Source organism: Chlorocebus sabaeus, chromosome 4, assembly GCF_047675955.1.
Source record: "Chlorocebus sabaeus isolate Y175 chromosome 4, mChlSab1.0.hap1, whole genome shotgun sequence".
Lineage (NCBI taxonomy): Eukaryota > Metazoa > Chordata > Mammalia > Primates > Cercopithecidae > Chlorocebus > Chlorocebus sabaeus.
The window spans coordinates 12,776,752-12,804,440 of record NC_132907.1 but is presented as its reverse complement, the minus strand read 5'-3'; the positions used below and the strand labels follow the sequence as shown (position 1 = coordinate 12,804,440).

At 35.7% G+C, this 27,689-nt stretch overlaps 1 protein-coding gene across 2 annotated transcripts in view; it reads right to left on the bottom strand.

Moving 5' to 3' along the window:
* The window catches only part of EDIL3 (EGF like repeats and discoidin domains 3), a 446,774-nt gene that overhangs the window by 297,791 nt on the left and 121,294 nt on the right, over positions 1-27,689 (bottom strand). For both annotated transcript variants that reach the window (XM_007977476.3, XM_007977484.3), the window contains exon 2: positions 9,446-9,574. In XM_007977476.3, the coding sequence (XP_007975667.1) occupies positions 9,446-9,574 (129 nt within the window). The remainder of the gene's footprint in view (positions 1-9,445; positions 9,575-27,689) is intronic.

Here is a 27,689-nt window from a genome sequence, read left to right as displayed (position 1 = left end):
GAGAGATGAGAGCAAAGGCTGTGTCATTCATCCATTAGCCCTTTACTTTCCATCAGAATAGTATTAGTCATTTGTCCATTTCCTAGCTTTATTTAACCTTCTTAAGCTTTCTTTTTCCACTTACCCTAAGCCTGTTCCATACTTTACATCAGGGATCCTACCAGCCCGTGGCCTGTTAGGAACCAGGCCACACAGCAGGAGATGGTCAGCAGGTGAACAAGTATTACTGCATAAGCTCCGCCTCCTTTCAGATCAGCAGCAGCATTAAATTCTCCTGAGAACACAACTCTGTTGTGAACTGCATATGCAAGGGATGTAGGTTGCATGCTCCTTATGATAATCTAATGCCAACCCATCTTCTGTGGAAAAATTATCTTCTATGAAACCCAGTCCCTGGTACTAAAGAGGTTGGGGACTGCTGCTGCAGATGCTCTCAAATATTACTTAAGCTTTATGTGATTAAATACCTACTCCTTCTCTTATTGGGCTTGATTTTAGAGAATGTCCCTTTCTTTATAGTTTTTATTAACTAAACTCTTCTTTATATATGCCTACTTCTGGTTTATCCTTTTTAAATGTTTTATGGCCTACTACAGTAATCAAATGTTTGAATGAAAATTAAAGGAGATATAATCACATTATTTTTAAAATATATTGGATAGGATAACAATCTCTTCTTTTTCTCTTCATGTGTATTTTTCTTCTTCTATTATACAAATCAAATAATTCCAAATCTATATTACTATGAATAAGTGAGCATAAGTACATTAAGCTTCCTCTTCATTATAAATCTATCATGATAAACTGTTTAGCCTTTTCTATACAATCCTTAGAATATTAAAAGCTTTCAAAAAACTCTTATCCCAACCATTTACCTTTAAGAATTTAGTCTAAAGACACAATGGCAAATATACACAAAATTTAGTTACAAGGCACTCTATCAAATTCTTCATAATAGAGGAAATTAGCATACTACTTAAATGTCCACAAGTAGGGGCTCATTAAATAAATGATAATAAATGATGGAATGTTTTCTTGCTATTTAAAAAATTTCAGGAAACAATTTTTAATTAAATGGAAAGATAATTTTATATCCTTATGGAAAAAACTAAAGGTGACTATCAAGGAATATGAACTGTGTAGTATAAGTTTTATGCACACATATGTATACACATAAACACAAACATGTACATAATTTTATGTAAAAAATCAAATTGCTATCATTCTTTATATGACTGTATATAGCTTTAGGTAGGTACAAAAAAAACCAGATACAGATAAGTGATTAAAAAAAGACTAAAAGTGTATATAATCTAAGATTATGATACATTTTGTTTGCTTCTTTTATTTTGTATGTTCTAAAGTTTATTTATATATATATATAATTTTTGTAAAGAAAAAATTCAATAAATGCCATGTAAAATATAAACTAAAGGACAGTGGTTTAAATGATATACATCAATATCTTAATGGGTCATTGTCTTTTCTTACAAATAAAAGTTTTACCACAAACTGGCTTTTGTCCTTTGACTGAACTAGAATGGCTTTCGGTATTCAATAATATCTAAGGTTCTTTGATGTTATACATTTTTTTCTCTCTGAAAGTTAATATATAATTGTTACAGCTTGGAATTACAAACTAACAAATTCTATTCATTGTCATTATTAATAAAGCAGAAATATTGTTACATCAATAAGCTAATGAGTTTATATAGTATGTTACAGAATTTTTACACATATAAAACATAATTACTTTTCTATAATATATCCAAAATTAGTACAAAAACTTTCCCTTAATTATCTGTCATCTTAACTTACAATTATATTTGTTTGTATGAACTTATATTTAACCTTTCTTATTATTAGAAAAGTAAGGAAACATAACTGTGAAAATAAATCCCTTTGACCCTAGTTGACTGGAAAATTTCTTAGCAATCATCTATTGGCTAGCAGCTTTAGAGAAAGTATTTTAGTCCATGAAACATAGCTCTCATTATGATAATTTCTAGAAAAATGGATTCAATCATGAGTCTAAGAAGTAATCTTAAGAAGAGGGGAAAATGAACCACCCTGACAACTACTCACAGTTTCATCTACTATGTGAAAAATTTAACTGAAATTTACCAACCCCCTCATTTGGTAACCAAAGTCTCGAAATCTAAAATAACCCTACACCACCCAAGAGAGCTACTTAAGGCTCGCTAACTTTCTGATATTTCACGAACACTAACAAGAAGTCTTTCAGACAGCGTCAGACTCTAGTATACTACTTGATATTCTGACACTGATTGTCTTCTGAAAGATAAACATGAATATGGCTATTCATAGAGTGAAATGTACAGTCAACTTCTAGTTTTTAAAAAAAATGTGTATGACAGTCTTTATTTTCTGGGGTAAATATATTCAATTTTTCATAAGAAAATGAAAGCTGAGGAACAGATCATTAGTGACAATATAGGGGGGTAACAAATTTAATAGAATCTGAATTTGTATTAGAAAAGGGATATCATTACCAAAGGGAAATAAGTTTCTATGGAATATGATAGGTAGGAGAGGATAGGAGAAGATAAAACAGAATAAAATGAAATAACTTTTCCTGAATATATATATATATTATATATTTTTTACATGATATGCCATACACACACACACACACACACATATGGAAATGAGAAGCCTGGCCAGAAGTCGATATAATTACAGAAAAGATAAAAAGAAATTATAAATAAAATGATATACAGTACTATTATCCTGTACTGACCTACTCTCAATAACACACATACATTTAATTTTTTCCAAGTGATGATGAATGTTATATTACTACCACATTCCAATGTTTATATTCTTCGTTTTGTCTGATCATTTTAACAATATTTTACACATATTTATGACAAAGACTATTTTCTAACTGCTATATCCTCAGTGACAGAAGAGTGGCCCATAGCTGAGACTCAAATATTTGACAGATGAGTGAGTAAGTAAATAAATAGACAAATGTTTGTGTTAGCCATTTTATTTTTTTTTCTACAAATTCTTCTATGTGCCACAGTCAAGCTCTTTCTCCACAATGCCAGCAAAACTGATCTTCCGTAAAGCAACAAGATCATCCATAAATCACATGGAATTAAAGTAAATGCTTATCTTGCTTAACTGCTCCACAGTACTTGACATTGCTGATTATCCACTCCTTGAGACATTGTTAATCCTGAACTTACTGTGCGCCACACTTTCCTGGTTTTCCTTCTACCTGACTACTCTCTCTCTGGCTGCTTTACAGATTTCACTTTCTCTACCTATCACTTAAATATTGACGGCCCTCTTACCGGTTTGCGTTTCAAAGTCCTCTATTCTTTCCCATGTCTAGCTCTTCTATTCTTTGCTATTACCCTGTCTCTAGGCAGACTCATCCATTCCCTAAGCTTCAATAACCATCTATATAATTATGACTTCTGCACTGATGCTTGACTTCTTAGATAATGTCTATCAAATTTCTCAAATTCAATATGTGAAATACTGCACTCTCTTTCTGCCTCCCAATCCTGTGTATTGTCATTTACAATATCTCAGTAAATGATACCTAGTTGCTCAGGCCAGAAACTGGGGATGCCTTTCTTTACTCTTAGTTTCTCCCACACTCTTTTTCTTCATACCCCACAGATAACCAATACTTGTCTAGGGTATCGTCTAAATACTCAATGACTCTCTCCTCTTCATCCCGTTAGTTACCACACTGACCCAAGCTAAGATCATGTCTAGCCTCATCTGCTGCAATTGCCTTCAAATTGTCCCCCTGCTGTGTTTTGCTGTACTTTGTTTTCCATGTTGCACCAACAGAAATACAAATTCTCTCTGTTGTTCTTAATAAAAAGTCAATTTTTCTTAAAACACTGTACCAAACTCTAGCGTATCTGCCACTTGTCACCATCCTCAGAGCCAGTGCTGGCCACCATGTCCCTTCTCTCTAAGTTCTAGACACATTTAACTTATTTCGGTTCATGACATTACTATATTTTTAATCTCCTGGTTGTTCTACACACTATTTTCTCTGTCTGGAATAGGTTTTGTTGTTTGTGGTGGTTGTTTTCAGTCTGCAATAGATTGAAATTATTTTTTAGATTTATGTCTAGATGTTACTTTTACAGGTTGGTATGCATTCCTTTACACTTAGCTTAAGGCAGGGTATTTGTTTTATATTTTTATGGCTCCATGTACTTGTATCACAACACATCATAACATATCTATATATCTATCTATCATCTATTTTTCTATTTTCTATTATCTATCTATCTATCTATCTATCTATCTATATCTTCCTGTCTGAATGTCTGTCTGTCTATCTATCTCATCATCTAAACAGCAACTTGTTTATCATTGCCCCTCCACCATTCAGGTAACAACTACTTAGCAAACATTCAATAAATATTTATTTTAAAAAAATAAAAACTAAGATTTAATTTTTTTAAAAAAGATCACTTATTTTTTCCCTTTGATTACATTAATATACTATGTATTTGAGTTGTAAAAGTTTATACTTGTTACTAATGGATTATTCTGATAATGCACACAGGAGAATTATGCCACAGAACTTGTACAATTTAAAAATTCTCAAGATTTCCATTTATGAACTGTGTAACATATACTGATAGGCCAGGCAAGGTGGCTTACGCCTGTAATCCCAGCACTTTGGGAGCCAAGGTGGTTGGATCACCTGAGATCAGAAGGTCAGGAGTTCGAGACCAGTCTGGCCAACATGGTGAAACCCTGTCTCTACTAAAAAAAAAAAATACAAAAATTAGCTGGGCATGGTGGCACGTGCCTGTAATCCCATCTACTTGGGAGGCTAAGGCAGGAGAATCCCTTGAACCCAGAAGGTGGAGGATGCAGTGAGCCAAGATCATGGCATTGCTCTCCAGGCTGGGTGACAGAGCGAGATTCTCTCTCTCTCTCTCTCTCTCCCCCCCCCATACACACACACACACACACACACACACACACACACATATCACATCCTGGGTTCAAGTGATTCTCCTGCCTCACCCTCCCTAGTAGCTGGAACTACAGGCACCTGCCATCACACCCGGCTAATTTTTGTATATTTGGTAAAGACAGGGTTTCACTATGTTGACCAGGTTGGTCTCTCTCTCTCTATATATATATATATAATATATATAATATAACATATATTATATATAATATAACATATAATACATGTTATATTATATAAATATGTAAAATATATATATTTTATACACATGAAATATATAATATATGTATTGTGTGTGTGTGTGTGTGTGTGTGTGTGTGTGTGTGTGTGAGAGAGGGGGCGAGAGATAATACAAAATTTCTGCATGAAATGCATGTGTCATAATACAGCTCCCAATTACACAGTGCCATCCAGGAATGTGAATAAATGGGAAGCAATTTGGGGCTTAGCCACATGGTGGTCTGTCCACAAATCCTCTGGAGAGGGAGGCAGCATTCAGTGCACATCTGTGCAAACGTTGGTTCATCTGGCTAATGTCTTCAAATTTAAGCATTTAAAACAAGGGCTTTTTCTTTGCTTTGTTTGAAGAGAAGTTTTCCTACTGGCATTTTCAGATATCAGAAGTGAATCTTAATAACTCTAAGAGGCTGAGCACATTGAGTTGTGTAGGTGTGTATGCGTGATAGCTGTGTGTGGGGATACAGACAGGTAAAGAGAGAGCGAGAATGCAGTATACAGAAATATCAAAAAAATGTCCAAAGAAAAGCAATGCTGTCTAGTGAATGAAGTTCACAAATCTGAGAAAGTCAATTTTGCCAAACTATCCCACATAACACAGGAGTGCAAGTGAATGTGAGTATTGATTGCAAATGTTGTTAAGTGTTTTGTACTTAACTGATATTATATGTTTTGTGAGGGAAGAATAAAAGTACAAAATTGGATGAGGATCTCTTGAAATAAGTATCAATAACCTGAAACAAAGCTACTGCAAAGTAGTAAGGTTTGAGGTAAAATCATGAAATGTTTTCCTCTAAGCATGCATTTGAAATTCTCCTTTCCAGATGAACTGCAATGAAGAGTATATGTCTGACTGAAGAACAAACTAGGTAAAAATAATTTTAAAAACTGGGATCAAAAAACACTTTTTCTAAGCAAATATAAATGAGAGTATTTTCTTTCCTTTGGAAATTAAAAATAAGAAGATTTAGAATTTCATAATATGTATGGCTCAAAATTCATATGGTCCGAAATGGATAAAAGAAACATTAGAAACATCTCTATCTTTGTGGGAACTAATATGTAAGGAAAAATACAGACTAGTGACAGCTCAAATGTTTTTTGCCTTTTAAGATATTACCTTAAAATACCCACATGTGTTTTTTGTTTGTTTGTTTTTTAAATTCTAATATACTCTTTCCTGCATTGGTGTTAGATAACCACAGCAGAACAATAACAAAAAAGCCTTGGACAAGCCGTTTATTTTTATTTTTATTTATTTATTTGAGATGGAGTCTCTCTCTGTCGCCTAGGCTGGAATGCAGTGGTGCAGTCTCAGCTCACTGCAACCTCCGCCTCCTGGGTTCAAGTGAGTCTCCTGCCTCAGCCTCCCTAGTAGCTAGGACTACAGAACCTGTCATCACGCCCAGTTAATTTTTGTATATTTGGTAGAGACAGGGTTTCACTATGTTGGCCAAGCTGGTCTCAAACTCCTGAGCTCGTGATCCACCCGCCTCAGCCTTCCAAAGTGCTGGGATTACCGGTGTGAGCCACCGCACCTGGCCTTTTATTTTTTTTCTAAACAAAAACGCAGGATGGTCTTTAGTAATCTAATGATTGAACTACTTGATCCCAATAATTAGTTTTAAAACTATGAAAAGCCCCAAGGTAAGCTAGATATTAAAGGCATTATTACCAAGTATTACTATTCAATCAATATTTAGTACACCTTTCATATGCGAGAAAGTATGAAGGTGAGAAAAAGCAGTAGAAAGGCAAGTAGGGTAATGTTTCTGTCATAAATAGGTGTCTAACTTGAAAATTGTGCTTGATTTCTCATTATTTTCTGATCTTTTATAAAAATTATTTCACAATATAGGAAAGTTGTACTTCAGAAACTGTGAACACTTAACGTGTTCAACTTTAGGAAAGTTATTTCCTAGTATTTTAATGTTAGAACACCAGTACATGAAAATAGAATTGGTGTAACTAATATCCTATACTAAATGATCAAGGAAATACAAGCTAAATATATTTCTTCCAAGACCTCCTAAATACAGCTCAGAGAATAATAGGGTTGTGAGAAACATACAATTAAAAAATATAGCTTAAAATAATACAGTATAAGTATACAATTTCTGAATATCAGAGATGTATACTAATACATAGTAATGAATCTGAGTTTTAATTTAATTCTATAAGCATTTGATTTCCCAAAGTCACACTAAACTAGGTGGAATATGGCAGCGTGCTTAGTTTTTAAAGTATTGTTGCCCGTAGTATCAGTGTTCGGACAAAATGGTGAATGTTCAATTAATATCTAAAAGTATAGTCCAAAAGTATACCAGTATTTACTTTAAAATTCTGCTGGCCAGGCATGGTAGTTCACGCCTGTAACACGAGCACTTTGGGAGGCTGAGGCAGGCAGATCACAAGGTCAGGAAATCAAGACAATCCTGGCTAACGTGGTGAAACCCCGTCTGTACAAAAAATACATAAAGAAATTAGCCACGCGTGGTGGTGGGCACCTATGGCCCCAGGTACTCAGGAGGCTGAGGCAGGAGAATGGCTTGAACTCAGGGGACAGAGCTTACAGTGAGCTGAGATTGCGCCACTGCACTCCAGCCTGGGCGACAGAGCGAGACTCCATCTCAAAAAAAAAAAAAAAAAAAAAAAAAAATTCTTCTAAGATACTGATTTCTTAATCATTTACCTACATTTGTTTCTCTGATTCCAGATTTGGATCTTTCTAATGGTGCCAAAAATATTACATACATCGAAGGCACTGCCAATTGGGGGTTGTTGGGCTTAAAATACAACACTAAAATTTTATTCTATTCATACATTCCTACTAGGGGTATTTATGACTCTAATTTTCTTCAGATATGCAGACTTTCCTGAGGATATGATTCTCACATTAAACTCTGAAACTCAAATGTACATATTTGAAGCTTGGGTCAAAGTGGTTACAACAGTTTTATTTCAATGGCACTGTGTCAAACCTCCTAAAATATCAGTGAGTTAATAAAAGCCTTAAAAGAGAATTATCTTTGAAGATGAATTAAATGAACAAAGTACTTTTCAGCAATAATATAATTAACTTCTTTGGATAACATATATTCATAACGCAAAGTAAATTAAGAAAAATTCATTTAAAAAATAAAACACATTACAATCCAGTAACTAATGGCCAAAGATGGTAAATTAATGGCTTAATTTAATTATTCTTTCTTTCATTCAACCAGTAGTTGCTGGATTTTTACTATGCATAAGGTATTAAGTTAGGTGCACTGGGTACAATGATGGGTAATTCAAGCTGATCCCTGGACGCTATTACTTTTCTTTTTCAAAACTATTTCCCCAAAGCCATTGAAGTGTCCTGTTTCTCTAAGGTTTATGTTGGTTAACAAATATTTGATCCAAAACATGTTTGGTTTCCTATGATGAACAGATATATTCCATCTTGTACTCTTCTTGGTACTAATGTGAAAAATATATACTTTTTTCAAACTTACTTGTGGTGTTAACTTTGAAAATCATTTCTCTCTTTAGTCAGAGAGAAAATCTCTGCACAAGTTTACATGACGTTAAATTATTTTAAAGTATAGCTATTTCCTTAATGGGGACTATCTGGAATTACAGAAATTACGCTAAATCCATAAGTATACATATTTTGCAGACTTTTTAAAAAAACTATTTTAATATAACCAATGACACATTAATTTTTGCAGAGCAAATTTTTGAGAAAACTTTGAAGAGCACTGCATCTGGAATATCCTCTTCTTTATATGCTTAGAAATATCAAATACATTTATCACCTAAGAAAAGTAATGATTAGAACAGCTACAAAATGCTGATGGACGTTAGAAGTCCCTAAAAACATCCTGTTTTATTTATAGTGATAATTTAATTTGAATAAATTGACTTTGGAGTTATGTATTTTATTTGAGAATAAAATGTTAAATTTATATTAATATTAGAAATATGAGAAATGTTATATTTATGTATTATTTGTAGTGTCTTTAAATTTAGTGTTAATTACTAAAAATATTTTAAAACTTAAAGAACACAATATAATTTCAATATAAACTGGAAATGATAAAACTGAGAATCCTACACAAAAGTAAACTAATTAGCAACATACAGCAATTTTACACCTAATCTCCATAATGCACCACAGCCAAACTGCCAGTTATTCATGAAAACAAAAAGATAACTACTGAAATGTTTAAATTTTGCACTTACCAACCTCCACAACACTAGAACAGTTGGGGTCTGTGAAGCCATCTGGACACTCACAGGAAAAGGAACCATCAGCCAATCCTGGCAAACAGATACCTCCATTTTCACATGGATTGGGATCACAAATATCACCTAAGGCATAAAAAAAAAAAAAAAAAAAAACAGAAATTGACATTTTTTTTTCTTCTTAGGCATTGAAACATACTAGTTTACTTTGCTATGGATGTTCCCTTGGCAAAGTCAAAAGTCAGGGTAACATAAGATTTGCAAGACTCATTTCAAACATGTACTAAAAAAAAAAAATACTATGTAACATGGTAAAAATTGAACTGCGTAATTCAAACACTGCCTCTGAAAGCTATTGGTTCAGTTTGGAGTTCCTTCATAAAATGTAAAGAGAATGTTGTCTAATTGGTTAATAACTACTTAAATATCTGTAATAGACTGGTGTCATTAATTACTCTGATAAATACCTTCTTTAGATCCACACGGTTTACTCTTTAACTCTTTAAAGGACAGGATTTATTTCTGGATCCCTAGAATCTGGGCTTGTCCATGTGACTTGCTTTGGCCAGTAGGTCATTAACAGACTTGAAGACAACAGAGATTTGAAAAGCACTTGAAGATACCTACTTCCTCTCTTGGAGTGCTGTGATCGCCATGTGAATGAATTCAGGCTAGCTTGCTTGAGATGGGTGAAAGAAATGTGGAAAGATAAGAGAGAAACTGCTACAGAGAAATAAGTTATGACATACATAATGGTAACCCCACAATGCGTGGCCTTGGCTATGGCAATGGGTGGCAGACAGTATCGGGAAAAGCAGTCATGGCCACGAAAAGCTAGAAAAATGGCCACCCATTTTATGTAGCAAGTAACAATTGATAAAGCTGTCATCTGAGGTAACTGGGGAGGTAGAATATGTATGTGATTAACTTTTCATATGAGTAAGGAGATTTCCAGGCAGACTGTTAAAGCATCAGTTGGCTCTTACTGCCTGCATATGATAAGGTGCTACAATAAAGAGATGAGCTAAATAAAGAACCAGTCCTTTTGAAAAGTAAAGGGAAGTAGTATACAAGGACCAGGACTTGTGTTAGAAAACACAATTGTTTCTAAACTCCCACCCCTTAAAGTGGTAAATTATCGAATGTCAGAAAGACATGGCCCAACATAAATATCAAATCAAGGATGTGGCTATAAACCTCCGTGTGAAAACATTTCAAATAATTCAGATGGAGCCTGAAAGATCTTCTCAGCTAAATAAAAGGGCTTCCAGAGACCTTAAGGATTGTCCCTGAGAAGACTGACATACTCAAAGTAGCACTGATTAAGTCTGGAGTAAAAAAGCAGACTTCAGACAGAATCATGGGTGTGGCTCTATTGCACAGAGGATTTCAATCAGATGCACAAAAACGCATACAGTTTTACAGGGAGCTTTGTAGGTGAAAGTGCCACCTCCTGGACTCAAGGAGTATGGGATTTTTCAAAATAAAAAAGCATCTGGGCACCAACTTCCTACTAGATTGTATTTCTTAGTTACGTTATTCTCTGTAAGGTTTTTCACATGAGAATTATTTAATCTCTTCTCCAGATGAAGCACTTTAAAAATATTTGAAAAATGAAAATTCAGGTTGTGATTTCTGTCAAATATAAACCAAGTCATTAGCCACACTAAGATGATAGACTAAAACAGTACATAAGCACTGGAGCAGATCTTAGAAAAGAGAGTCATAAAATGAATGAATGAATGTTTGGGGAATACCAAAGAATTTAGCGTGGCTGGACTATGCAGCATTTAATCTGGAATGGCTAAGAAAGTATAAATATGTTAGATCAGGGAGTATTAAAAAGTGGCATTGTAATTTTTAAGATAAGGAATCAATGAGAGTGTTTAACATTTTTAACATGTATTTTAAAGTTTGGACATGGTCAGATCTAAATTAAGAAGACAATCCTGGCAGTATTTTGAATGGGGTGGTTGATGACTGATAAAGATATTTCAGTAGACTTGCTATCATTTATATACCTATCATCCATCTATCTATCTATCTATCTATCTATCTATCTATCTATCTATCCATCCATCCATCCATCCATCCATCCATCCATCCATCCATCTATCCATCCACACATATAGCTAGCTAGTTATCCTTCCATTTGTCTATCAATTTGTCTATCTGTCCTTCTACTCCTTGAGTACCTACTGCATAGTAGACACTGAGGTAAGTGTGGTATATACCAAACTAAATAACAGACTATGGAGCTTAGTGGGAGAGATAAAAATGTAGTAACAATTACAATTATACTACACAGTAGTAACACCTGCAATTGGTATACATGATCCAAACTGTGGGACCAGTGGAGATTTTTAAGGAGATTCAGTGCTATCAGGTGATGAAGAGGAAAGAGCATATGCTTAATATTACAGGCAAATATTACAGAGAGCATATGCTTAATATTACAGGCAAATATTAATATTAAGTGTGTAATATTACCTTTACACACTTAAAGGTAAAAGACCAAGTTTCATTCCAGGAAGTTCAGGTAGATCACTGTAGCTAGAATATAAATATGTATGAGAAATACAAAATGATGAGGTCCAAAAGGTAGGAAGATCATATGAATCAAGGTCTTTTATGCTGTGCCAACAATTTTGGAGTTTACCTTTAAGCACTGGAAAATTATAAAAGAAATTGAAATACAGGAAAGTATATCACCACATTTGTGCTTTGGAACAATCACTAAGGCAGCAATGTGTTGAATCAGATGGAGGAGGTTGGGCTGAGGGAAAAAGGGAAATGAATTTATTGTTTGAAGTAGTCTCAAAAAAAAAAAAAATGATGAAGATTCTCTTGACCCTTCATAGAGGTGGCTACAGATAGGGAAATCAAAGTAGGTATCATTTAATATCAAATCTAGTTAATAAATACCAGGTAATGAAACAAGAAAAAAAGTTCCCCCAAATTAAGACCCATTCACCTATGTGGAATAATCAATGTAAGCACACAGTCTCATATTTACATATTTACCTAAAAATAAGAACCCTTCTTTCAGATCCCACTCTGTCCTATAACCAAGTTCTTGCATCAGGTAGTAACTGAGGTAGGCCTACAGTCCTGATATACCCAGGGCCAAAGGAGGTCCCTTTGATTATCCCAGCATTATGTAGAGTGCCTTAAGAATCCTTTCTGGTGCCTTGAGAAATCTTTCATGGCACTTGTGCTGCCCTCTCTAGATGATAATGCTAAATCGAGTCAATTTTCTACCAGGCATGTGTGGGCCAGTCATATCATGCTTCTGTGGTCAAAATGAGAGAGGACTATTTGTTCAAGTCTCATTATATCTTAGCGATGCCAACTGTTGTTTAGCTGACATGTTTTTCTCTCTTATCCTTATAATTTTTGTTCTTTTTTGCTTATGGAAACATATTTCTAATACACTATAAAATTTTCATCTTATTTCCTTCATTAACATACTATCTTTTGAATGGGAGAAAAGAGGTAATAGATTGGAGAAATATGTACAAGGTAGAATCAAGATGACAATTTGACCAAATTGATCCAGGGGTTGATCAAGATATTTCGGTTGATTTCCAGAACTCTTGCCTATACGATTGAGTAGCCATCCTTTATAAGGAAATATAATGGATTTAGTTTTAGAGGTATCATCGTATTTGAAAAGTCTGCAGAAGATCTAAAATGAAAATGTCCGATTAAGCTATTATATAAGTAGATGTAGAACTAGAGTCTCTGCTTAAATATGGGTTGCTAAGTGTGAACGTTAATACTACATTTCACTGAGTGTATTAAGGGAATGCAGGGGAACAGAATGGAGGGTATGAGAGCAGAGAGAAATAAAGACAGGAGAGGTCCTTAGGCACACCAACAAGTAAGTGAGGAAAAGATATAAGATTCTTCATTAAAAGAAAGAAGTTAACGCTTGGCCCATTGTACCCCGGTATAAATGTTCAGTTTATTAAACTGGGGTCTGCCATGTCAAAGTCTTCCTGAAATTAATAAGGGTCCCACATGTAACTGTGTTGGGTGGACAGTGGCAACAAAAATCAAAGTTTTGATCTTGGACAAAGTAGAGGAAAAACAACAAACATAATTAGGGTTACTATAGATTTTGTTTAAAATCTGTTTCTCTTTACATAATCATTAGTGATGCTTTTATCAGATGGCATCTGATCAGGGAGATGCTAAGATGAAGATGAGTGTAACAAGTTTATTGAGAAATAATGTCTGCGAATGACAAAATGAGGAGGAAGCAGAAACTAGCAGGAAAAGCTTCAACTTGCGACATAAGTATGACACCAATAAAGATAAATGGAAGACATGAGGGTGCGGATGGTCGGGGCAGGATTGACCACGGAGAGCCTCAGTCTATAATGCAGATTTGAAAGAGTCTTAGCCAATTACACAGGGAGCTCCAGAGCAAAGATTATTGTGGGAAGGATTTCCCCTAGGTCAGGAATGACAGGCACTAGGGCAATCCAGGTAGATTGAGGGTCTAAGGCTCAAGTAGGTCCTGAAAGTTCTGCAGGAGACTGCCAGCTAACTACATACTTGCAGTTGGACAGCACATTCTTTCTTAAAGAAGGATTAGAGTTGTACACCTCCATGGGTACCCACAATCCCCTCTCACCTCAAATATGTCCTGATTTGAATGAGTTATATGGTTACTTAGGTTAAAACCATCATATCTCAGGCTATTTCCTCTATTCAGCCATAATCCCAGCAGTTAGTACAGATGTGGGTTGATAAGTGAAAACAAACTCTCTCTTGGCTAGAATTTCACATCTAATTAAAATACACAGTACGGACTTCTGATCCTCTGTTATGTCAGTTTATCCAAGGTAGTAGCACCTCAGGTAAGAAATTCTGACTAAAATGCAATAGGTTCTCAGCCTTTAAATAAACAATTTTTTCTCTTTGTTTCCCAGTGGATATGTTGGTAGAGTTTGTTGGTTGGTTTTCTTTTTTTTTTTTTTTTTTGAGATGGAGTCTTGCTCTGTGCAGTGGCGCCATCTTGGTTCACTGCAAGCTCCGCCTCCCGGGTTCACGCCATTCTCCTGCCTCAGCCTCCGGAGTAGCTGGGACTACACGCGCCCGCCACCACGCCCGGCTAATTTTTTGTATTTTTAGTAGAGACGGGGTTTCACCGTGTTAGCCAGGATGGTCTCCATCTCCTGACCTTGTGATCCACCCACCTTGGCCTCCCACAGTGCTGAGATTACAGGCGTGAGCCACTGCGCCCGGCCTGGTAAAGTCTTTTAAAACTGCAATGACGACCAGTAGAAGAGGTTAGGCTAAGGAAAGGAAAACAGGGTAATACAAGATTTCACAGTTCTTTATCCCACTGTCAGCAGGCTCCTAAAATATACTTCTGCATATTGTAATGTGTGTAGCATTATACCTTGATGTTTCTTGGCCGGCTGGCCTCAACTGCTTTAGATTAGGACAGATGTGTTTAGTTTCATTTTAACCATGTTTTATGGTTCCATCTGCAGTTTATGGCAGATTCAGGCAAATTAAGCTGATGCCGATTTGCCTTTTGGCAACAGAATAAAGCAATTATTTTTCCCAGGGGTAAGAAATCATTGCAGGCTAAATTTAACTTACTGTTTGCCTGCTCTTTCCACCCACTCTCCAGAGTTCTGATCGGACTGCATGTTCTGCATGAAATCAGTGTTGGCTTCATTTTTCTCACTGACCTCCTACCTGTTGCCTGTCACCTCTTGTTCAAGGTGATTTAGGGACTATCTTATTTTACTTCATTACCCATTTGCAATCCATGACCTTTTAACCTCAACAGCAAAGTGTGTGAGCACCTATAAAATACTATTTGGTACTGCAGAAGACAATGGTTTAAAAAAACCCTAAAAGCCTAAAATAGGTACCTTTATGATTGTGCTTGTGCATTTTCTGTGAGCTTAGTGTATAATTATACAACTTCTCATGCCATACAAAGAAGAAAATTCTATAATGGTACTACTGAGAATCAGGTCGAAAGGGCAGCTGATTTTGTTCACGGATAGTTAAACTCTTGGACAGTTTATGTGTTCAGGATTCTTTATATGTTCGTGTTTGTCTCCAGTAGACATATCAGATAATTACTGAATCATTTATCACATATTCATATGCCACAAATAAATAAGGTAGCACTCACTGTAATAAAAGCCATGAGAGGAGGGAGAAACAGGCTGATGAGAAAAACAACAAGTAAAACTGGTTATTTATGACAGTGAAGCAAGGCCTTCACATGAGCTGCACATTCAAGGATAAACTAGAGTCAGTGATGTTAAAGTCTAAGGAAGAGCATTCTAGGCATAGGGAACAGCAAGTGGTCAGCCCTCATGACAGGTAAGACAGAGATGATTTCAGGAACAGAAAGGAAGACAGGGGGAAAACTCTCAATAAATGTTTATTGCCACCCACACATTTTTAATAGAAACTGATTGATAATTTAAAGCCCAACATTTGATCCTCTGTGTTCCTGGTAATCAAGGGCAATTCTACTAAGTTTATTCTTTATATGCAGTAAACATTTACTGAACATATGCTATTGTATTAATATTTACTGGCTAATGTACTTATGAATTTATATGTTGAAATCTTTCTTACATATTAATGTATTTACATAGTACTGTTAATGTATTTATGTATTGACAGTTATATAAATATCCTAATAATTTATTAAGATGAACGCATGCTTCTCCATTTTTTTCTGCTCTTTTCAAAGTGCTGGCAGCCACCTAGAATACGTCTGCACCATCATCCCTGCCCTCTCTCCATTTCTGTAAACAAATTTGTGTACAGATATAGAAGTAAAAGCAAAAAAGTAGTAATATATCACTATAGAATGTTACCTCACTAACACAAGACATTATTTAATTTCTTCAATATCTCAACAAACTAAATGTGAAGGACATTGCAATACATACTTACATGTGAAAAGGTAAAATGCAGACACCATTTAAATTCATGTTTTGCATCTGTGACAATGCAGCTCTGTGCGTTACAACCTCATCTTCAATCTATTGCTTTCCCATTGAACTGTACTATCATTTCACTTAAAAACTGAAAGAAAATAAAGGTTTTGCCTCCTATTGTAGAAATCAGAGTTTTGAACCAATATATAAACAGAACATTTGACAAAATGAACCAATTCTAGTACACAAGTGAATAATAATTCTAGTTAAAATTAGATAAAGTTCATGAGCATTTGCATACTCAAATTGGTAAAACTCAGAAAATGTTAGCACCCTTATGACTTACTGCCTATGAAATTGTGTGGAACTAAATAAATGTCATTTTTTAAAAATCAACAATAGCCTCACAGTTTACTTTTGTGCCTCTTTAGAGACAATTTGTGTTGAATATTGATATTTCACTTGTTGAACATTCTAATGAGTTTGATGCATAGGTTTTAATTTAAAGCCTTCTCTCACAATTGAAGCTTATGAGTGTGGCAAATTTTAATTTCAAATATATGTGTTAAGAAGGTGCAATCTGATTCTTACCTTCATATGTACTTTTAAAATAAATTCTAGTTATTATTGCAGACCACCTTGCAATTTGGAAGTGTAGAGAGGGAAATAAGATACAAATGTCAATAGTAATAATTGTATCTTCATTGATACAATCTGCCATTTTATTGATAAATCATTAGGCATCCTTGCAATAAAAGACCATCCATCTCCACCTCAGTGTCCACAGAGTCCAAAAATAACCACGGAGGACACAAGTCAAGTAAATGAACAAAGAAACCTCTTAGACTTAGACTCACTCAAAACCACATTAATGGTAATTTAAAGCAGAACATCTCTTAGATGTTATTCAGTGGTTTGCCTCACTATTTTTAAGACATTTTTCTTTTTAGTTAGGTTTTCAAATGCTAAGGGCATATTGGACTGAACAAAATAAGGAGAAAATCTTCTGTTCAGTGTTGACTATTTGAATTTCACAGCTGATGACATAAGGCTTCAATCAAGGTCTATACTGGATATAAAGACAAAAATGTTTTGGGCTCTAACATTTTGAAAAACAAAATCTTTTCGCATATTTTTTAGTTTAAAAAACTCTGGAGAGTCCCTTAAAATAACAGAACCTACAGTTTCTAGAATTGAAAGGGACATTCGAAATGATCTAATACAGTGGTTCTCAGACTTTACTGCATATTAAAATCACAGGATAGGGAGAGGCTTTTCAAATATCTTACGCCCAGTCCAGTGAAATCAGAATATCTGGGGGTGATTCCCAGCCCTCCACATTTCCTTAAAGCTAATCCAAATATCTCAATTTATTCAAGAAAAAGGACAAAGGAATAGGAGAAACCAAGGAAGAAAAGAAAGGAATTAAAGAGAAAGTTTGGAAGTTAGTTTGTATTTTCCTGCCTTTGATCGGGAGAAAGGCAAATGAGGAAGGTATTTATGTGACCACGTTTCTTTGTTAATGCACTGAGTTAAGAAAAAAATCATTTGCAGGAAGCTACAATCGGCAAATCATAAATAAGGGCACTCACTACATTAGGGAGAATAGAATAGCTACTATTTAATATTAACATGCATTCCCTACTAATGTGTATTCCTTACAAAATAAGTAGGGAAAATTTTGTAAATAACCAGGAAATTCAACCATAAACTACATTTCTCAAGGTTGATTGCTTTTTGGGATTTTTTTTTTTTTTTTTTTTTTTTTTTTTTTTTAGATGAAGTCTCACTCTATCACCCAAGCTAGAGTGCAGTAGCATGATCTCGGCTCACTGCAACCTCCACCTCCCAAGTCAGGCCATTCTCATGCCTCAGCCTCCTGACTAGCTGGGTTTTCAGGTATGTGCCTTTATGCCCAGCTAATCTTTTGTAGTTTAGTAGATATGGGGTTTCACTGTGTTGTACAGCCTGGTCTTGAACCCCTGAGCTCAGACAATCTGCCCGTCTTGGCCTCCTAAAGTGCTAGGATTACAGGCGTGAGCCACTGCGCCCCTGGTCCCAAGCGTTTTTGACTATATGATTTCTACCTATGAAGAATATCCATCCAGTCATTAGTTATTATTTACTGAATATTAACTGAAGCCCATCTATATGCCACTAAAAGTCATAACTGCTGCACATATTATGGGGTCCATGATAGACAAATTCGTGTTCTCAAAGACTCTCACAAAAATACACAAATAAGTTGATAAGTAGTTACCGCTGCTTGTTAAGTCCAAGAAAGCATTAGAGAGGGACACCAAACTCAGAACTGTGAGTCAAGAAGCCTTCTGAGAGCAAGTGACCTTTAATCAGAGACCAGAGTGAGCACCAGCGTTGCATAGTTCTGTGGGTTCAGTTTAGCTAAGGGATAAGAAGTATTGTCTTGCTTTAGAAAAGGTGATGTTCCTTGATGACCTAGATGAAGGCACATCCACAGGAGTGGTAGGCATCAGTGCCAGCCTGCATTAGGTTAAAGAGTCAAAGGGATAGGGGTATTAGAAGTAATGATGCAATTCTTTCAAGAGTTAGATGAAAGCATGGCAGTGTATTATGTGGGATATACCACCGTGATTTAAGAAAATCAGGGGGGCAGAGTTGGCATCCTACTCTGCTACTCTCTAATTATTCTGTGTCTCTAAACCATTGTTTGCTTTTTCAAAAAATGGTAGTGGGTAAAGATTAAATGTTATAATGCAGGTTACAAGTTTAGTGAAGTTCCTGCCATAAAAAGCGCTCAATAAATGTTAGTCAAATACCTATAGAAATCCAGTGGGACACATTTTGGAAATATATTTAAAACATCAGAAACCTGATGATGTACATGCTGATAGAAGTAACTACTAGAAAGAAGAGGTTAAAGATAACAGGAGAGAAGGAATAATCAGACGGGTGAGGACATGTGTAAAAATAAGATGAATGAGCCTCAGAGTACATGTGGAAGGGTTCAGCTTTGACTCAAAGAGTAAGATGTACCAGGAAGTTTGAGCCTGGATGACACAAATTGAAGGAGTTTTGGCCAGGAATGATGGCTCATGCCTGTAATCCTAGCACATTGGGAAGGTGAGGTGGGCAGATCATTTGAAACCAGGGGTTCGAGACCAGCCTTGGCAATATGGTGAAACCCTGTTGGGTTAGAGACATACTAAGAATGCAAAAATTAGCCAGGCGTGGTGCTGTGCGCACCCATAGTCCCAGCTACTCGGGAGGCTGAGGCATGAGAATCCCTTGAATCCAAGAGGTGGAGGTTGCAGTGAGCCGAGATTGTGCATCTGCACTCCAGCCAGGGCGGTAGAGCCAGACTATGTCTCCAAACAAACAAACAAATTGAAGGAGTTCCCATTTGAAGTTTTCTGTGTAGTAGGCTGCTGAGAAAGTGATAGGATCAGAAGTTTGAGAAGGATAGAAGGTAAAATGCGCCTGTAGTAAATAGAAGGCTGTTGTTTGGGAAAACATAGAAAAATGATGGAGGAAAAGTACTGAAGGACCAAATAAGAATTGATAATGTCAACATGTACCCCATTGTGTACAGCTGAGATAGTGCAGGCACACAGCAGATGATGGATCCAGGCTTGTGGTTTTTACCAGATAGATGTAGTGAGGGTCGATAGCAAAGGAGTGACACCTGACCACTTTATGTTTGTTGAAAAATGCACAATATAGCTTACTAAACCTTATGATTTTAGAATATACATTTTTATAATTATGCAACAATTACAAACCCAGAAAATTGTTCTTTCAGAGAAGATTGCAGTGCTTCAGTTGACAGCAGAGGACAAACTAAAAGATTGAATTTGGCTGCCGTATATAAATAATGTAGCACATCATGATGGCAACAGTTAGTCCATCAATCTCTGTCAAGAACACAAACTCACACCGACTTTATAAAAACAATCAAGTGCTACAAAAAAGATGAAATTCAGTGCCTTGTCCAGCTGTAGACATTATATAGAATCTTCTCATTTAGATCTTAGATTGTGAATTCTTACTTTTCTAAGCATAAATCTGGTCAGTCACATATAAAAATAACCTCCAAGAGAAACAAGTCAAACACAAATTGGTTAACTTGATCACTTAATAAGCAAAGTCACCTAAAAGAAGAACAGAACATTTTGCTAATCACTAAACTGTTATATCAATTTTTCAGGCAGAAAGGTATGTAATGTTAAAATTAGAGAAAAAAAATTGCAAAGCCTAATTTCATGCTTTAATTATATCTTGTTTAAAAAGTCATAATTTAACACAGCAGTAGAATGTCTTAGTTTCAAATTACAGCATGTAAAAGCCAAACAAGTATCTTTTCCTGTTGAGAAAATTTACCTTATACTGTAGCCACAACTATTTATTGCCAGGATGTTTTAAGTCGCCTGATTGCATAACATTATAAACCATGTCACCAAACTTGACTGTATATGCTTATCTATTTGGTGGTTGGCAAATACAGAGACATCATCAAAATTGAAAGTGGTAATCTTTCAACTGAAAATAGTCAATAAACAGCTAGTTAAATTTAGAATAGAAGTCATATTTTAAAAGTCAGGTTTAGTTACTGTAGCCTTGTAGTATAGTTTGGAAGTCAGGTAGTGTGATACCTCCAGCTTTGTTCTTTTGGCTTAGGATTTTCTTGGCAACGCGGGCTCTTTTTTGGTTCCATGTGAATTTTAAAGTAGTTTTTTCCAATTCTGTGAAGAAAGTCATTGGTAGCTTGATGGGGATGGCATTGAATCTATAAATTACCTTGGGCAGTATGGCCATTTTCATGATATTGATTCTTCCTATTCATGAGCATGGAATGTTCTTCCATTTGTTTGTGTCCTTTTTTATTTCGTTGAGCAGTGGTTTGTAGTTCTCCTTGGAAAGGTCCTTCATATCCTTTGTGAGTTGGATTCCTAGGTATTTTATTCTCTTTGAAGCAATTGTAAATGGGATTTCACTCATGATTTGGCTCTCTGTCTGTTATTGGTATATAAGAATGCTTGTGATTTTTGCACATTGATTTTGTATACTGAGACTTTGCTGAAGTTGCTTATCAGCTTAAGGAGATTTTGGGCTGAGACGATGGGGTTCTTTAGATATACAGTCATGTCATCTGAAAACAGGGACAATTTGACTTCCCCTTTTCCTAATTGAATACACTTTATTTCTTTCTCCTGCCTGATTGTCCTGGCCAGAACTTCCAACACTATGTTGAATAGGAGTGGTGAGAGAGGGCATTCCTGTCTTGTGCCAGTTTTCAAAGGAAATACTTCCAGTTTTTGCCCATTCAGTATGATATTGGCTGTGGGTTGGTCATAAATAGCTCTTATTATTTTGAGATATGTTCCATCAATACTGAATTTATTGAGAGTTTTTAGCATGAAGTGTCGTTGAATTTTGTCAAAGGCCTTTTCTGCATCTATCGAGATAATCATGTGGTTCTTGTCTTTGGTTCTGTTTATATGCTGGATTACATTTATTGATTTGCGAATGTTGAACCAGCCTTGCATCCCAGGGATGAAGCCCACTTGATCATGGTGGATAAGCTTTTTGATGTGCTGCTGGATTCGGTTTGCTAGTATTTTATTGAGGATTTTTGCATCGATGTTCATCAGGGATATTGGTCTAAAATTCTCTTTTTTGGTTGTGTCTCTTCCAGAGTTTGGTATCAGGATGATGCTGGCCTCATAAAATGAGTTAGGGAGGATTCCCTCTTTTTCTATTAATTGGAATAGTTTCAGAAGGAATGGCACCAGCTCCTCCTTGTGCCTCTGGTAGAATTCAGCTGTGAATCTGTCTGGTCCTGGACTTTTTTTGGTTGGTAGGCTATTAATTATTACCTCAATTTCAGGGCCTGTTATTGGTCTATTCAGGGATTCAACTTCTTCCTGGTTTAGTCTTGGAAGGGTGTATGTGTCCAGGAATTTATCCATTTCTTCTAGATTTTCTAGTTTATTTGTGTAGAGGTGGTTATAGTATTCTTTGAGGGCAGTTTGTATTTCTGTGGGATTGGTGGTGATAACCCCTTATAATTTTTTATTGTGTCTATTTGATTCGTCTCTCTTTTCTTTATTAGTCTTGCTAGCGGTCTATCAATTTTGTTGATCTTTTCAAAAACAAACAGCTCCTGGATTCATTGATTTTTTGAAGCGTTTTTTTGTGCCTCTATCTCCTTCAGTTCTGCTTGATCTTAATTATTTCTTGTCTTCTGCTAGCTTTTGAAAGTGTTTGCTCTTCCTTCTCTAGTTCTTTTAATTGTGATGTTAGGGTGTCAATTTTAGATCTTTCCTGCTTTCTCTTGTGGGCAGTTAGTGCTATAAATTTCCCTCTAGGTACTGCTTTAAATGTGTCTCAGAGACTCTGATACATTGTGTCTTTGTTCTCATTGGTTTCTTTCTGCCTTCACTTTGTTATGTACCCAGTAGTCATTCAGGAGCAGGTTGTTCACTTTCCATGCAGTTGAGTGGATTTCAGTGTGTTTCTTAATCCTGAGTTCTAGTTTGATTGCACTGTGGTCTGAGAGACAGTTTGTTATAATTTTTGTTATTTTACATTGGCTGAGGAGTGCTTGGGAACCGGTACCAAAACAGAGATATAGACCAATGGAACAGAACAGAGCCCTCAGAAATAATACTACACATCTACAACCATGTGATATTTGACAAACCTGACAAAAACAAGAAATGGGGAAAGGATTCCCTATTTCATAAATTGTGCTGGGAAAATTGGCTAGCTATATGTAGAAAGCTGAAACTGGATCCCTTCCTTACACCTTATACAAAAATTAATTCAAGATGGATTAAAGACTTAAATGTTAGACATAAAACCATAAAAACCCTAGAACAAAACCTAGGCAATACCATTCAGGACATATGCATGGGCAAGGACTTCATGTCTCAAACACCAAAAGCAATGGCAAAAAAAGCCAAAATTGACAAATAGGATCTAATTAAACTAAAGAGCTTCTGTACAGCAAAAGAAACTACCTACAGAGTGAACAGGCAACCTACCGATTGGGAGAAAATTTTTGCAATCTACTCATCTGACAAAGGGCTAATATCCAGAATCTACAAAGAACTCAAACAAATTTACAAGAAAAAAACAAACAACCCCATCAAAAAGTGGGCAAACAATATGAACAGACACTTCTCAAAAGAAGATATTTATGCAGCCAACAGACACATGAAAAAATGCTCATCATCACTGCCATCAGAGAAATGCAAATCAAAACCACAATGAGATTTCATCTCACACCAGTTAGAATGGCAATAATTGAAATGTCAGGAAACAACAGGTGCTGGAGAGGACGTAGAGAAACAGGAACACTTTTACACTGTTGGTAGGACTGTAAACTAGTTCAACCATTGTGGAAGACAGTGTGGTGATTCCTCAAGGATCTAGAATTAGAAATACCATTTGACCCAGTCATCCCATTACTGGGTATATACCCAAAGGATTATAAATCATGCTGCTATAAAGAAACATGCACACATATGTTTACTGTGGCACTATTCACAATAGCAAAGACTTGAAACCAACCCAAATATCCATCAATGACAGACTGGATTAAGAAAATGTGGCACATATACACCATGGAATACTATGCAGCCATAAAAAAGGATGAGTTCATGTCCTTTGTAGGGTCATGGATGCAGCTGGAAACCATCATTCTCAGCAAACTATCACAAGGACAAAAGATCAAACAGCACATGTTCTCACTCATAGGTGAGAATTGAACAATGAGAACACTTGGACACAGGAAGGGGAACATCACACACCAGGGCCTATCATGGGGTGAGGGGAGGGGTGAGGGAGAGCATTAGGAGAAATACCTCATATAAATGATGAGTTAATGGGTGCAGTACACCAACATGGCACATGTATACATATGTAACAAACCTGTACATTGTGCACATGTACCCTAGTACTTAAAATAAAATATATAAATAAATAACTTCAAGTTTAGATCTTGATGGAATTCTGTAAAATGTGAATGATTTCATACACACCTTTTATAACAAAGTTTTCACATGAAGACAACGGTTTATAAAAGAGTTGATGTATGTTCTAATTCCAAAGAATCTCTAAAGTTCCATGAAGTAAATCTTTTTATTCACAGCCACAACAGTCTTAGGGAGCAAAAACATAAATCACTTTGATAAGGCACCCCTCTGTAGACAAGTTTACTGATAAACATGAGAACAAATGAGCTCTTTAATTCTTTTAACAAACATGGAATCTGTTATTCAGATTTAATGGCTATAAGGCCAATGCATTTCCTTAATGTATGGGAGTTCTTGACAAGGAAAGACAACTAAGCAATTAACTCAGTGGAAGTCAGAAATTATGGGTGTTTTGCCACCTTGTTGGTTTTCAACAGGTGTCAGGTTATTGCTGTTAACACACCAATTTGCATCTTTATAGGGAACAACTTAATTGGAAGGAGAAACTCAAAGTGCCCTTTCTTCAGGAGTTACAGATGCCGTAATGGAATTCCATTTAGAATACAGGCTTTTACACTAAGTAGATCAGATAAATATTTAGGAAGAGGGGTTTTGTTATCTCTCTGGGCTACCAAGTAAAATGTGACTTGCTGAAAAGGAGACATTAAGCACAGAAAGGGACAGCTCTTTAGGAACTTGAATACATTTAAAAAAATCCATTGCTTCTATTCTATCAATAGTCTCACTACATTGGGTCACACAACATGACAACTTAGTGGTATTCAGTCTCTGTATCCCTCCTGTCCTCATTTTTGTGATGATCTGGTCCCATCAGATCCTTTCCAAACCCTGACCCAGCCCCAACTTGAAAGAGGAGGGCTTTATGCAACTCTAACCCAAAGCTCAGAACCTAGCACTGGTTTAATCTCTGCTATTGAAGAGGCTCTGGCCTTATCTGTCTATCTCTTTTCTCATTGGTTGAATTCTTTATGCAATTTTGTCAGTGACTCTGAAGGGGTGGTACGCATGCAGTTCAGTATCATCTTGGGTACAGGGCTTCAAGTTATGTAAACCCTTGGGGAACTCCTATCCCAAGACCCATATAGCTCTGTTTTGACATGACTGTCTTGGCAAGGAACTAATGGGGATACCTCTGATGCTCTTAGAGTTTAGGAGGATAAAAAAAGATCTTGAACCACTGTATATAAATCTTCTTTTCCACCTTCCTCTCTCTACATTCCTATTACTTATAACTAGCCTTACGCTTAAAATCACACAAACTGTTCCTGACAAATTTTTCTGGCACAAATTACCTGCTTTCACAAATCCCCAAATTTCATATACCCTTGGATTCTTCTATTCCATTTAGTAGCCTATTAGTGTATTTTATTATTTTATAGTAACAGTAGTTAATTTTTTTTGTGTGCCTTCAGTATACCAAAAATTATACTAAGTGTTTTATGGGTATTATCACATTTAAGCTTCATAATATCCCTGTGGGAAAATTCTCTGATGTGATAAACCTCATTTTACTTATGGAAAAAATAAAATTTCACAAATTGGTATAATTTATCCAAAGACATAATGGTAAAGTAGCATTCACATACAAACAACATGGCTTCAGAAATGAAATCTGTGTGTTGGAATGGTTTCCCTTGCTTTTATTCTTCTTCACTTTTCTCCCTTCACCTCTTCAAGTTCTTCACCTCATTCAAGGTTTCTTCATTCTCTACCCTGTGGCCAATTATTTAATATTGTTGTGTATTGCCCACCCTTTTTATCTTGTGGAAAGCTTTGGACTCTTGCATTAATCTTCTCATCACTTGCATATGTGATCTTCCATTTGTGAAAACTGGAATAATTCTGAGTTTCAGTCTGCGGTTATTAACATGGCTATGTCCCTTAGTATGATAATTTATCCTCCTAAGGTGGGTAATGCTTAATGTTTCTAAAAAGAAATGGCAGGCACATGACAGTAGGGCAGATACCAGAATAGAGTAGGTTCCAAAGATACTAGAAAGATATATTGGTTCCATACTGAGTTTTATTTGAGTATTATAAAAAGAACCTATCTATGACTTCCAATCTTCCTTGGAAAATTTTTTGAATGGCCACAGCATATGAATCATGATTTGAGTCGAGAGTGACAAGTCTTGGACAGTATTTGTTTCAAAGCAGGTTCAATATGTATCTGAGAAAGGGATTTCATACATACATTTGAATGTATTTATGTATATGCTCTCTTACCAAAAGAAAGACAATGATGACATTAAACAGTCACATGAAAATGACAAAATATATGAAATGACAAAATGATAGTAATGGAGCCTTTGGAATTGTGAGGTTGCACATCTCAGTAACAATTTGGTCACTTTGGGAGGCCGAGGTGGGCAGACTACCTGAACTCAGAAGTTTGAGACCAGCCTGGGCACATGGCGAAACCCCATCTCTACTAAAATACAAAAAATTAGCTGGGCATGGCTGTGTGTGCCTGTAGTCCCTGCTACTCGGGAGGCTGAGGCTGGAGAATCGCTTGAACCTGGGAGGCAGAGGTTGTAGTGAGCCAAGATCATGCCACTGCACTCCAGCCTGGGTGACAGAGCAAGACTCTATCTCTAATAAATGAATAAATAAATAAATAAATAAATAAATAAATAAATAAAAATAATTTGAACAAAAAGAGTTAACTGTTCTTTGATAATGATACTATCTTGTGGCAGGTGCACATAAGTGAATCATTAAAATAGAGCTATTAGCAGATAATGAGCAACTTCTGGACTACATGGCTTAAGACAGCTTTTTTCCCCATTGTGAATACTTTAAGCAATAAAGTCAACTATGCATTCTCTCTGCAAACACCAATCCTTTCTGAATCCACGTTATGCTTAGAAAAATAAGATTATAGCCAGTTTACACATGAGAGTAAAATGATTAATCACTGAAAATTTAAGAGCAGACATATTTAAAATGATACAGTAAGGATTTCAGACATAGATATCAATGTATTTCTAATAATATGATCTACTTCCTTCAGCTGACCTTTACTTGACATTGATATTAGTTTTTAATTAATGTTGCACATGAAGTTGCTCTGTACATAAAGTTTTTCCCTTAGGTTTTTAGATAAAAATAACATGTCTGCTTCACTTAGCATCTCTGATGATTTAAGCACTTTTATTGTTAGAAAAAAAATAAAATCACTCACCTATATTCACAAGATTTAAACCGTGGCAGTATAATTCAGAAGCATATATTATCAATCACCACTTCATACTGTCCCCTTTTAAAATTCAATACATTTTTATAATTCTAAAAATAGTATATGCTCACTGTAAACAGTTCAGATAATGCAGT